General features: G+C 34.6%; 1 protein-coding gene across 1 annotated transcript in view; it reads right to left on the bottom strand.

Annotated features, from left to right (window-relative positions):
- The window catches only part of LOC130657661 (sacsin-like), a 31,593-nt gene continuing 16,532 nt past the window's right edge, over window positions 1-15,061 (bottom strand). The window contains exons 5-8 of the mRNA XM_057460667.1: window positions 14,738-14,885; window positions 12,942-14,453; window positions 1,243-11,969; window positions 1-1,149 (exon numbers count right to left, since the gene is read on the bottom strand). Of these exons, the coding sequence (XP_057316650.1) occupies window positions 868-1,149; window positions 1,243-11,969; window positions 12,942-14,453; window positions 14,738-14,885 (12,669 nt within the window). The 3' untranslated portion in view covers window positions 1-867. The remainder of the gene's footprint in view (window positions 1,150-1,242; window positions 11,970-12,941; window positions 14,454-14,737; window positions 14,886-15,061) is intronic.

Below are 15,061 nucleotides of genomic sequence, written 5' to 3'. Positions count from 1 at the left end.
TGATGAAAATTCAATCAAAAATCTTGTCAAAAATAAAAAATGGACGTATACAGTTCATTTTATATATTGTTTAGCCTAAAAAATACTGATTCGTTTCATATATTGTCTACACAAAAATACTGCCTAGTTTCATGCATTCTTTAAACAAAAAATATTAAAACCAACAAAGTCTTTAACTTTTCTGCTCAATTTAAAAAATAAAAAGCGTATGGCTATTTAAAAATCATAAATTGATCATAAATTTTAAATTAATTCTTTCACTGCTGCAAGTAATTCCTAATGATTCTAGACAGTAAGAATATATTAAAATAAAAATACTTCTAATAAAATAAGTAACGTGTGAATTAATAAAAAAAAATTGTATACTACGTCTAATCAACGTGCTTCAATATACGTAAAATAAAGACTAAAATATTACTAGATATTAACTTGATAAAAATTACAACAGAAACTTCAATAATACATTTTCCCGAACTGCGTGATTTTTAAAATATTTCAAATGTTTAAGATTTGGCTGCTCCACCCCATTAAATTGACCTGTACATTAATTTGCAACTTAATCTGTATGGGAGATTGTTTGATAGCATTTTTGTTACACTAAAGACCTTCTTTATTTTTGACTTGTACTAATAATGTAATAATGAAGTAATAATTAACCTTGTTTTCGGACAGATGTCATTTAGTACCAAATTATAAACCAGTTGAAGCAGCTTTTGTTTGTTGTATGAATATGAAAATATCAAGTTTAAATGAAAGATTTTAAACATTATATCAATTTTCCGTAAAAAGTTTAAAAAGGACTGCACATCAAAAAAAACTATATAAAGGGTTTAATTTCTTACTGTTAACAGGTATACAGACCATCTGTTAATCATTTATCTGGTCTTCAACTATTTGAAGTATCTTCTTCGTTATTGTCATTGCTTCTTCTGATTTCTGTTGATTGTATCGATCATGTGGAACATCAAAGTCTCTGCGAGCAGGGTACTGCATTTCTGAACTTGATCCAAGTAAAGTTTCGAGTTGAGTTGCTAACGATTTTAGTGCCTCGTCGTCTACAGTTTCAGCAATTGTAGCCAGGCTGGGCGTCTCTTCAATTTCTGCGTAATCAATGCAGTATCGTGCAGCTTTTAATGCTTTCAATGAGGCCTAGTAAGACGATATTTAAAAGGTTATTCCGTGAAAATTAAAGAAACAGAGTTTGCAAATGCTTTAAAATTTACAATTACCAGACAAATTTACCTGGTGCGCTTTGTAGCATATCCATTCATATAAATTTGTGTTATCGTTTTCGGCAGATGATATATCAAATTGAGCTTGTTTGAACCATCTTGATGATTCACTAGGTTGAGGATTTCTTCCTTGAAATGTTGGAGGTGTGAAGAAGAATGCACCGCCACCACCTCCACCTCCACCGCCGCCACGACCACGTCGGTTACTACGCCTGCGACTTCTTTGCCTACTTGAAAATGCAGAACTTCGACAAAAACTGTTAAAGTTAAAAAAGTAGTCTTCGTAAGATTTTGATTCTCTTTCAGCTCTCCGGTTCCAACTTTGAAAAAATTGGGAATGATTGCCATTTATTTTTTCTATTTCATTCTGCAAAAATTTAAACACTTCTGTTGCCAATTCTTTGCTATGTTCTGGATGTTTGTCAGGATGCCATTTCAAATACAATCGACGAATTACTTTTTTCTTCTCTTCCTCAGACAAAGATTTGATACCATTAAGAATTTTTTTGATCTCTTCGCATATCTCTTCAAATGTTCTTGCTTCATCTTCATTTTGAAGCAACGGTCTATCGCCGCTTGAACCGACATCGCTCAAAACAAGGCTTGTATCTTCTGATGGAATTACCGTAGCCTTTGAATCAAACTTATATAAATCAGTAGCTTTAATGTCGACAATCTCATTTTCATTTGCAGATATTTGTACTCCATACACACGAAGCGGCTTATCTGCATTGCGATCAACACGTCGAATTATACCATAGATGTACACACATCTGCCATTTTCTTCTCGTTCAACAGCTACGTATTCATCTTTTTCAAAATCCAACAAATCGTGCTTGAGAAGACAGTAAAGTTCTAATGGCACTAAATCTCCTGGAGTGGGCATTTGACCAGACTTCAGAAACTGTGAATCCGATTCATCACGAAATATACCTTCGCCATCAAGTACCGACGATAAATCAGGTAAACGAGTTTGTAGCAGTATTAGAACAAGCGACGCGTTTTTCTTCAGAGGTTTGTTGAACAGTTTCAACAAAGCTGTGCTGATTTGGGAATACATCAGAGTGTTTTCTCTCTGCGATTTTTTAAAATAGATCTCTGAACTGTCTTCATTCTTTTTTAAAAATAAAGATTTCTCTACAATACTATCAGGGATTAATTCATTTTTGTATGCATATTGTGTCTGGATATCAGACAAAACAATTACTTTTACTTTCTGAAGAGCATTGAAAATTTGCTCTCTTTTTTCGTCCAACGAAACTTCATCGATGTCGCTATTTAAGTCTGATTTGGCTTCATCCTTCAAAAGTCTTATAAAACTTTCAAGAAACTGTTCTGCATGTAGTCTAGACTCAATCTTCTTACTGATGTGATCTTTGGCAACTTCAACAGGTAGCACCTCTGACACTAATCTCTCTTCAATAACTTCGCTGAGAGCTTTTGGTTTTAAATCTTCAGGAAGGTGTTTCAACAGGTTCACATTGACTTTACAACTTTCGCTTTTAACCACATCACAATACTTTGGTACAAGAATTGGCTCTGAGAATTTTTTTAGTCTCTTTTCATACTTCAAATCATCGAGAAAAATTGCTTTCGTTGATAGCGTTAAATATGTTTCTTTGTTGTTAACAAGGCTAATAGTAGGTAAGTATAAAGATGTAGAATTTAGGGAATTATTTTCTGCTTCACTAAGTACATTGCTGAGAAAAACCACAGCCTTCTTTATAACACCTAATTTATTGACACTCAGCTGTTTTTTACCAACTTCTGATTTTACTTCCTCTAATAGTGCGCAATATTGTCTCGCGTTTGGATGGTCTGAACAGCCAAGTAACGTGAAAGTTTCAAAATATTTACCATGTTTCACATCTATGGAATTGATGTACGGAGTTATTATACGTTCGCTTGAAAACACCGCTTTATCGATCTTGTCAATTTTAAGATCTTTATCAACAAGAATGAAACTGATTGACTTTAAAAATGAAATATTTCTTTTGTCAATGCATTTTCCAGTGCGTAAATATTCGTAAAATGATGTTAACACGTTGACAAATGCTTCTGATGTTTCTTGATCAAGTATTTTACAACTGCTGGTCTTCTTTTCCATGTCTGTTTCAGTGATGTTACGAATGTGATTTAGAATATCTTGACAGCAATCCAATCGAGCCTTTTTAACACCAAGAATGGCTGCATAGTCGACTTTGGTTTCATCAAATTGAAATGATGGTGTAGCATAGCTTGGCAATATAGTCTTTGTGGTCCATACTAGTATAGCATCAGATTGACGCACAGACTGTTCAAAGCATATGCGGTTTAAAGTAGAATTTCTGCTCGGATGAATTTTTTCCCATTTCTTGTTCAGTGTGTCGGGTAGTATGAAGGAAATGGATTTAATTTTGTTAAGAAAGTCAACTTCTTTCAGATCAGAATTGTTAAAAAGTTCTTCGCAAAGCAAATTAGATGCATAAAGTGATTCTTTTCTCTGATTAACTGCTATTTCCTTTGCAAATTTCATAAAAAGGTCTTTAGATATAGAAGATATTATTCCAATATCTCGCAAGAATCGAAGCCAGTCAGGTGTATTGTATGCTTCGCAAGGAAAATCCTTTTCACTAATTAGCAATTTAAATAACTTATTCTCAGAATCATATAATTCAGTCGGACATTTCTTCTCACCCTCAATATTTGGAATAAACTTTAATGATGATAATGTGGTTTTAAATTCTTTTCTGCTGGACTCACTTTCTAATCCTTCAAAATATTTTCTAACAGCATCCATGTGATCATGTATAAAGTTATCTGGTAGTAAGTACAATAAGGGGAAAACAAATTGCTGGTAGAATGAAATGAAGTCACATGTGCTTAAATCTAGATGTTTGTACAATTGTTCAACCGACATCTGAGGCTTTAAAAAGACGCAATTATTTTTTTCTTCAAACTTCTCAAGTCCAACCCAGGGGACATCTTTAGGCAGTACATAAACATTACCTTCAGCTGCTACCATGGCACCATTCCATTGCTCAAACAAAGGTAATTTCTTTAAATTTGATGCATAAGAAGAATTAATTGACTCGTGCATTGATTGTAAATGGGGTAGAACAATGTTACTCAATGAAGAAAGAGAACCTTCTGATTCGTGAGTCAATGTTAAAGCATCTATGACATCTGTGACCGTATTGACTGACCCAAATATTTTCTCCACCACATATTTAGGGTAAACTGGTATGCACTTTTCAGAACTATCTAGGATCGTTTGAACAGGTTCGAAGACATTTCTTTTGAGAACAGGAATAACGTGTCTAACATTATCTTCAAAATTGTTGGGCAAAAATAAAACGCCCTTACGTTTGTTTATTGGGATAAGATAAGTTGTTTCACCTCTTTTAGCAAGCAGTAACGACCAGCCTCCAACTTCCTGTAACACAAGGTTGATATCTTCCATTTGTGGAGTCAACGATTTAAAAAATCTCCACACCAAAGAAAGCCAAATTTCTGTAATAGGCTCTGAAATCTTAATCGGAGTTTGAGAATTACAGTAAACATTTTCATCTAGAAAACTATTTAATAATAGAACGAATTCGGCAATTGTAAATTTCTTAAAGCAAGACATTTCCAACCAATTCAACGTTGCATCAGTCGCTGCATTATATACCTTCGAATGAACAAATCTATGTCCTTCTTTTTCAAAAATGTCATTGTGGCCAGTGAAATACTTTGGATTCTGAGAAGAAAATGAAACAAGATCTTCATTTTTCAATAAACAAAGAGGTAAACCTTCCAGAACATTTTCTTCAATTTCAATATTTTCACTTCTTCCTTCCTTCTGATTTTCGTCATTTCTTCTTTTATAATCAGATAAGCAGTATTTTAAGACAGTTAAAACATTTTCAGCATCCTTAAAAGCTGTCTGTTTTACATTCCAATTTGTGTCACAATTTGGAAGTATGTCTTTCTCTAGCGCAATCAACCTACTTCTAATAACATCTGGACTTACTTCTGTTAATGGTACATTGCATTTTTTAAAATTACTTACTAATACTTTCGAAAGAATGTCCGCCCGTATATGAACTTGTTGTAAAATCCGAAGCAACATTGATCTAAAAAATGGGTCATTTGGAACCGTTAGGGGATAGGCATTACCTTGTGACTTTGGTGGATCGGGCACAACTTGGAATAAAAACTCGTCTTGTGGCTTGCAAAACATTAAGTCTTTATCTGCAACCTTAAACACAACCAAGAATGGCACATTATGTTCATAAATATGTGTGTAAAACTCCATGTTGAAAAGGTTCCAATAGTCGGTTCTGTTTTCATCATCAACAGAATGAGGAAAAAGATCATAAAATCTCCTAATTTTATAGTTGATCAAGTTAATATTATCCATTTCTTCAAAAGATCCAGATAACTCATCAGCTTTTGCTTGAACGTATGTTATGTAACAGGGTAGAATACAATGCATTAGTATAGCATTATTCCATAGTCGTTCCACTGTTAGATTTTCATTGCTCCAAAGGCTTCTTCTGGTTTCATAATCCAAAATAAAATGACCGTTAATAAGAACATTTAAACCGGAACTAATCGGGATTGGAAGACTACAAAATACGTTATGCTTATTCGTTTCGATTTTCTTACTCCGCTTTTTTTCAACATTTTCACACCTTTCACATTCCGTATCACTTGAAATAGATGCAATGGCTCCTTTTGGAATCAAACATAATTCGTTGGTTTCAATTATCTTGATAATAGACTGATGAAGCTTTCTCATGTTGTCAAATCCACATTGTTCAATAACATCGAAGTGGTAAACAAAAGTTCCATCTTTTGACTTGTGTTGTACACAAACATTATATGGCAATGATTTTGTGAATTTCATTACGGATGTTACATTTCCCAGTTTGCTAGCCAATGTTTTTTGACAACTAATGAAATCTTTACGCTTCTTTTCAGTAACTCCATATACCCTTGCATTAAAGTTTTCTTCTGTGACCTCTCCCTGGTTTGTTATATACTTGAAAGATAATGATTTTATATTTCTGAGGAAAATTAACATTGCTGGTGCATGCCTTTTCAGCTTAGATAACATTTCTTCTACTTCTTTTTCGTTGGTTACTTTCTCTGAAATTTCTGAGTTTTCTGCCATAGTCTTGTTTCTGAGTGGAAAACGAAACAATGTTTTCCCCTTCGAATCGTATTCATCTATTAGGTATGCTGCTTTTACATCAGTGTACTTTTCTTCAAGTTGTTGTCTACCATTTTTAAGCATTATTCCAGGTTCTTCTTTTCTTGCTCCTTCAGCATACCTCAAATTAGGATCAAATATAACTAAAACCTCACTGTTGTCGTCTTTTATAGTCGTCAAGAATGATGGACAATCCGTGATGCCGTAAACAGCATTGAATCCAACGCCATACTTTCCAGTTTTTAACGGTTCTTTACATTTGCTTCCTTGTCCTAAGGCTTGGATCGCAGACAAGTCTTGTTGAGTAAACTCGCCGTTATTCGAAACGAGCAACGCGGGACCTTGCATCTCTTTCCACTTGTCTGAAAATATTTTCTCTGTACCATGATTTCTCATGTCAAGAGTCAGGTTTACTTCAGTCGCCCCTGCGTCGTCTGCATTCTGCAAAATTTCTTTCAAAACATCCTCAGTGTCTGAATAACCTTTTAGCAAATTCTTGATACGAGTCGTTAAATCCTCATGTTGTCCAAATGGAATACCAACAGAATTTCGCTGAAAGTAGTCCGAACGAGACGGTTTTATGCCTAGTTTGTTGCAAAAATGTGGTGGAATGGTTTCGTGTGAGTAGAGGACATCGTTTTCGTAAGGAAGCCAATATACATCCTTGAAACACATATCTGCGGTAGACCGTAAAACTCCACCTCTATCTGGTAGAAATATTTCAGCACTTTGATCACATTTCCCATTGCAAAGGTACGGTACAATTTTATGCAAAATTTGTTTCAATAATTCATTAGGTAAGCTGCAATCCTGGAATTCAGTTTTAAGATTATGCAATAAATCAATGTACTCTCTTTCACTACATTCAACCATCACACCAAGCTGGCGCATTAAATCTGGAAAATACTTCATTAGGTTGTTTGGTAACTTGTACGAGTAACCTGTTATCTCGTCTTCAATCTTAAAATATGCTTGCCGTGGAAAAATAAGTTCATGCTCTTTAGAATATATCAACCTTAGCAAGGTCAGCTCACCAAATGGTATATTCTTTAACGTGTTAAGGTAACGATACATTTCATCAAGTATTCTGCATGTGTCAACACCTTTGCTTTTATCTGTTTCATAAGCGGAGATCAATTGGATTATTTGTTCCTTTACAACTTCATATCTTGGTATATTGCAGATGTTTAGATTGTGTAGCAAGGCATCGTATTCTTTATCACATATTAATGATGAACAGCACGCAAGGTTGACGTATTCTGATGTAAATAATTGATTTGGTGCACCAAACGCGTAGTCGTCATTCAACCATTTCGAAAATATTGAAGTTGTTTCTTTCTGTTTTAATGGCACGAATGAAGTGTTTTTCAGTGCTTCAAGCATTTCAGGAGATGGTGGCATTTCACGAAGACCATCGAAAATAAATGAAATTAATTTCCTACTTCTTTCAACAGTCTGCGTTATACCCTTGATAACACTGATAACCTCTGTTGTTTTCGCTCTATCAACTATTTTTTCCCAAGCCAAAGAACGACTGTCCATACCCAAAATTTGCAGATATGATCCATGACTTTCAAATTCATCCTGCGGAAAAACCTCTTCATCTATATCATAAAGTGCTGCAGCCTTGCTTCTCTCCTGAATTAATTCACTGGGTAGACGCATTCTTCCATTCGGCTTCGTGGGCACACATTTGTTTGTGCATAAAAAATCTTTTATAAGACCTGTATCTTGCTTTCTTCCAAGACAGTAAAGAACTATTTTATTTCTAAGTGATTGATCTAAACTAGGATTATCAATATGCTCGAAAAACACTCTGAAGAAATCGTCTTGTGATACAGTATGATCATGTACGTTTTTTCTGTAACCTAAACTAATTAATAGTGATATAAATGTTGATGGCAGTTGTGCACAAACATTTTTTCTCCCTGTCAAATTGTAATACCAGTTCAAACAAGATACAGCGTCAATGGACAAGGCAGGATCAAAATCTGATGATAGAAGTTTTATGTCTTCCCATTTTGTCCATCTATTCGTCACCGGAAATATAGCCTCTTTCGTCTCCAATATTTGGTAACTTAAAGATTTCAGCATCTCGAGTACTGCGCTTCTGCATCCAGATAACGCTGAAACAGCAGGAAACAGCTTTAACCATTCTTTTAGTTCAATGTTGGGAAACATACTTTTGATCTTCAATAACAAATTAAAGTAAGCTTGTCCAACATCATACCCAAGTAGGTCATTCCAATGAGTAGCAGCGCCATGTCGTTTTTGATCATTTGTACTTTGTGATAATTGCTTACGATCGTTAGATACCTCAAATGCTCCATTTATATGAACTGGTAGCCAACTTTTCTCTGGCAGCGGTAAGAAACAGTAAATAAATCTTTGTTCCAAATCAGTTACAACCCTAGCAGTTTTATTACCTTCCACATCATACTCACATGCTACTCCTCCACAGGGATTAAATCCTTTATTTTTGCTAGCATGACCAAAGGACTTTCTTCCACCAATACAGGAACTGGATATCCATTTTCTTTCTACAATCTTCTTCCCTTTCGTTACTGTGATTACCATGACATCGGTCAAACCGTAATGTGGAATGTCAAAAGAGAATGCAGGATTCATTTGCTTCAAAATGGAATCAGCATATTTCATTACACTTTTTGAATTCGGTGCGGTATCTTGTCTCTGTACCTGAAAAAGCAATTTCATTTCACTTGGATTTGAGACTGCTTTATCTAATTGATAAACTTTCACAGATCTAACATTCTCTGTGAAAAGAAGTAAGTGATCTAAATATTCTTTAAATTTGTCAAACAACAAATTCATCTCTACATTGGTATATTCCATATTTTTTATTTCACTTGTTTGTGCTTGTTCATATTTTCGCAACGGTAATCGAAATAAGGTGGCATTGTAGTGTTTAACATCATTATTTTCGAAATCAGAATGTACTCCAAAAATACCATGAAATACTTTAAATTGATCTTGAAAATGTGCTAAATCTTTCTTCGTCGAGGAAAGGCAAACTCTTAATCCAGGGGAGCTGGTGTTCTTTATTGCCTTACCAAGAAAGTTAGTATGAGGGTCAAATACAACCATCGAGTCTCCACTGAGAAAACTAGGCACATCTGTAAGATGGTATACAGCATTAAATCCCAATCCAAATTTACCAATTTTGCTGTTATCATATTCTTTTGTACCAGCGTTTAATTTGGTTATGTTTTTAAAATCTGCTTCCTTAAAAACAGCGTTGTTATAAACCCATAATGCCGGACCCTGCCATACTTTCATGTTCCTGTCAAATAATTTACTTCTTAAGTCTTCATTTTCCCTTTGATCATACAGAAAACAGACTTCACTTGCGCCAGCATCATCAGCATTTTGAATAAGTTCTTTGGGTATAGCCATGCCATCTTCGTAATCCTTTAACAACTTGTTAAGTCTCAGTGTTAGATCTTCATGTTGACCCCATGATTCAAACATGGAACTATCTTCAGCAGACAAAACCTTACTCGTTAAATCAGGTATGCCGAGTTTGTCAGCCACAGACTCTTCAATGTTGGGATGTAAGACGTTATACGACAGCATAGAGTTAAAAGAGATGCTGCCATCAAAATCGTGGTAAAAGCATTCTTCCAAGGGACTTAGCTTCAATACTTTAGAATTGACTGGAACATTTATTTTCTTTTTCTGTTCATCACTCAGCGAATCCAATTGGTCTGCCAGATCATACACAAGTCTAACAGCAAGATCTAAATCCTTGGAAGCATCCTTCTTTTCTTCTTCACGCTTCTCCTTCATTCTAGCTAAAACATCAATGTAAATGCTTTCTTCACTGACCTTCTCGGAAGAAAGAAATTTTTTAAATGAGGCAGGAAAATCATCTGGCAGATAGTGATAATATGGGCTTACATCAACTCTTGTTCTCTGTAACAAGATATCTGTCCTATTTACAAATCGTTTACCTTGCCATATCTTTATTCTATTACGCATCATAGCATTTTCCACTTCTTGATAATCGCATTGAGCTAAATGCTGATAAATATCATAAGCAAGCTTTTTGTACAACCCTCTTTCGTCAGAATTGTAGCTAACAACCAACGCTTCTAAATGATTGACGATGGTTAAAACTTGTGGTACTACTGTGACGCTTTTTAAATAAGTTGATATTGATGATTGTGCAACATATAATAGAGAGCCAGTTAGGTAGGAAAACTCTTGCCTTACGACACTATTAGGTGGTTTCACACACATGTTTGATCCAGCTGCCTTTGATCCTAACCAGCTCAATCCTACTGGATAACCCCTAGGTCTTTCTGTTTCTACAGGAATCCAACTTACTGCATTGCAAGAAGATATATCGATTCCATTGTTTTTACTGATTATAAGTATTTGCAATACTTTTTTAACCACATCTTGACTGTAACTTGCGAAATTTTGAATACTGCAAATACTATTGACAATATCCTGTGATGACACCTGATCAAGACGTGTCTTTAAACCTAGACTTTTTAAAGCATTGTTGTTGTACTTAACATCTGGAAACTTGTTTACCTCCCCCCAGAACAGGTCTTGAAACTGTTGAGTTCTTTCAAAGAGTTCGCACGGTTTAATCCTTGCACCATCACTCAGAACGTACAAATGATGTTTAAGGTTATTTACAAACGAAGAGGACACTTCACGCGAGGATATTTGTTGCACACAAAAGTTAAAAAGCTCATCCTTTTGGGCAGGATTGAGCCTCTTGATATTTCGCAACACACATTTGACGATGTCTTCAAAATTCCAAGTCGTAAGGGAATTCCTAAACTTTTGATATAGCTGGTATGATAAATTTTGCTGTGCAATCAGATTTCCAAACGCAGCACTCCAAACACTTGGCACACAACTGCTATCCACTAAAACACATTTACCAATTGGGACATAAGAGGAACTTCCATAAGGTTTCAATAATTTTAGCTGGTATATTACATGCGGTAGACTTCTTCCACAAGCACCGATGACTTCCATCAGTTTTGTTTTCTGATCCCCTGATGATACTTCCACAGAATCCATGACTTTTTGTCCATAACCTGCGTTGTACAAATTCTCAATACTTGTAATAACTCCATTGGCGTCTGGCAGTAAAATCTTCCCCTCATTGCACAGGTCACGTATGATGCCACTATCAATAAAATTTTCAGCAACAAACAGAATTCCACAGTTTTGCAATAACAGCTTGGAGGATGGGTCCACTATTTGGCCCGTGTTATAAGAAAAGTATCCGCCCATACATGTACTACTCATAACTAATGGAACAGTACTCAACTTACACAAATACCTTTGATTACCTTCCACTACAGGTATTAACGGCACCCCATTCAATAAATCCAAAGAAATATTATTTCTTTGTTTATACGCCAATAATCTCATCAGCCAGTCTTTACTGGGATAACCAGATCTATCAGGCCAACATACTTTGTCGTTCTTGCTCAACCATTTTTTAGGTAGGTTATCTTTAACAGCACAAATACTTGCAGTAACATCATTCATTAAGATCAAGTTGAATTCCCCTAAAACATAATCGAATTCTAATGACGTGTAATTGTGGTGCGTGTTTACAAAACAAATAAAAATAAAAGCTTCAGTTTCCTTTAACTTTAGGAATTAGGAGATTATGAGACAATAAATTCTCCTTTTACCGTTATATTTTTTAAATGAAACATAGAATCATAAAATATCACTTAAAGCGTCTGCAAGCTTTCTCTGGAGACATAGTTAGCTAACTTAGCTGAGTCTTCTCTGCTGATTATATTGTTTACAAACATCAATGATCGTTAAGAATTTTTGTTGCTTGGTTAACAAAGATAATAAACGCATGTGCTGATCCAAAAACGAGTTTTATATCTCATACCTTAATTTGTGAAACGTCAGGCCCATTGTAATTTTAAAGTATATAGCAATGTCAATAGAGTATTGCTTTATTAACTCAGCTTCAAAATATGTGACTTAAATTCGAATGAGGTAATAATATACTGTTTTCTTAAAAATTCATCTTATACAAGGCAAAAGGGATATCCGGAAATTTTCAACTGTGTTTATCAACAAAACGCAACTAAATAAAGATGTTATTAACCCAGCTAAAAACGTTTTTGCCATGCATCTTTAATAACTTAACGTTTGATGTTAAGTATTTTATTGCATTTTTTTTTATTAACGCAAATGTTGTAAATTTAATTTTTTTTCCAACTCTATGTAATTATAGGATTTCCATGAGAATTCCTGGGTGTTGTTTTTTCTGTACAATTTCAGTACCAACAAACCACATGAGCACTAACGGATTTTGCCGACTGTAATATGTACAACAAGTTAAGAGCAATCCAGACTTTGCATTGTATTATTTCTAAAAGCATTGACAAAAAATCTAATAACCGATGATACGATCACTAATTTCTTGAAAATGAACATAGGTTTATTCTTAAGCCATAGGTTTAGATAAAATTCATAATAGAAATGAAGACAGTAACAAAAATAAGATGCTGTACCTGAAGCTGCAATAGTTTGAAATCGTCGAAAGAATGTATCATCAGTGGTGAAAAAAGACGTATTTAACACATTCTTTAACGAAGGTAAGATCTCTTTCGGATGGTCTCTGGTTGGTATGTAAATATTTTCAGATTTTTGTCGGTAGGAGACACAGTGGTAAGTTCCATCCAATTTGCAAATTATTGGTAGCCCATTCAGTGCCATTAAATCATTTTTTACTTGAATGGAAAAAGCCAAAATGTGGCATTGTTTGTCTGTTGACAGCTGGCGAAATAAATTGCATTTTTCTTTAAGATGGTTGATTACAATGTTCTTGGTAACAAAAGTAATAACATCTGAAAGAGATTTCAAGATGTGATCAGGAACATGTGCAACATTTGTACCGATGTTTTCAAGGAAAGCTGATACAGCTAGATATTGATTTTCAGACGCAAAGAGGCTTTCTTTTAAAAAACTCACGTTGTGTACGTGGACCCATTTCTGCGTACTGGTAATGGAGATGCATGGAACATTACGTAATTTTTGATACAACTCAATGAGAAATGACTCCCATTTATGATTTACTTCATCGTGATTAGGCCAACATTTGTAAACAATATTAACATTGTTTGCCGCAATCAAATGTTTGATTAAATTAAAATAAGCTAAAGGCAAAAGTTTATTAATTAAACATAAATTCCAATTGACAGATTTATCATTACTTTCTGCTGAAGATATTGTTTTCCATTTTAAGTCTTTGCGGTCAGGTCCAAGTGCGAAAAATCCATTAACATGAACTGGTAGGCCAGTCATACGTTTTTCACGCAAAGGTAATGGGAGACCACAAAATATATGACCACCATCGCTCGAATCTAAGGGCATTGCAACAGCAACTAGCGGTATATAGGATAACTCTTCATCTGTGATCATTTCATAAAAATCGTCGCCAGTCCTAGTGTATCCAAAATATTCACTCAACATAAAGGAATAGGATGTCTTCTTTCCTCTTGAATCTTCCTCAATGTCCACTTGATGATTTAAAGTTAATTCTTGGAAGTTGCCTTGCTGAACCTGGTTTGTCAAGCTTTTAATAAAAGCTTTTCTTTGCTGGCCATACTGTTGAACACATCTTTGAGAGATATTTACAGAATACAATTCCTCCATTTGTTTATTACCAGAACATATTTTATAAAACTTGATGGATTGGACGTTCTTGAGGAAGAGGAGGTTCATGTATCCATCATTCATGAACGTGCTGATCAACTTCATAAATCGAGTATTGTCGTAACATACGCTTGATATATTCGATATCTCTTGTCGAAGAGGAAACCTGAATAATGTTCCATCACATCTACCGTTTCCATCAAGAGAATATGTTGGCAGCTGTTTAAATGGAGCAAAATCCGAATAATTTTTAAATTTACTTTTATCATCCAAATTTGAAAAGTCAAGAAATTCCAACTCATCTGTAAAAGTCTTTGCAATTGGATCAAGGTATGCAAAAATTGTTTTACTTGAGATTGAAGGTAAATCTACAAAAAAGAACCAAAGCAAACATAAAAATATTTGTAATGCTAAATCTTGATTTTTTTTTCTGGAAACAGGTGTTTCTTTTTATAAACATTACATAAAGGGATTGAAAAAAAAAGCGGTCAAGTTGACAACGTGGAGTGTAGTTTTTGTTACAATGGTCGACATAAATGGTGAAATACAGTATCTTTGTACTCTTTTCATTTATTAATTTGACACACTTTACTATAAACCTATATTTCCTGTAAATAATTCGCTAAAAATATATGGAGTCATTAAGACTAACCTGTTAAATGAAATACTGATTTAAAACCAAGTCCAAATCTTCCAACTTTCAGTGGATCTTTTATTTTATTGCTTAGTCCCAGTGATCTTATACCATCCCAATCTGATTCAGTGAAGTGAGCGTCGTTGTATGCATAAAGTGCTGGTCCCTGGAAAAGCAAAAAAGTCAGTAGTAATGCACAAGCCTCCAAAAAATACACTCGGACCTTTCCGTAACAATAAAATAAGCATGTCGCTATCCAGTCATTTGAAGAAGCTGGTATTTTTGACAAATTTCAAGCTTTTGATGACGTCACAAAAATAGTACTGATCAAGGCAAAAAAAC

This window comes from Hydractinia symbiolongicarpus, chromosome 9, assembly GCF_029227915.1.
Source record: "Hydractinia symbiolongicarpus strain clone_291-10 chromosome 9, HSymV2.1, whole genome shotgun sequence".
In the NCBI taxonomy this organism is placed as follows: Eukaryota; Metazoa; Cnidaria; class Hydrozoa; order Anthoathecata; family Hydractiniidae; genus Hydractinia; species Hydractinia symbiolongicarpus.
This window is presented reverse-complemented; position numbering and strand designations above follow the sequence as displayed.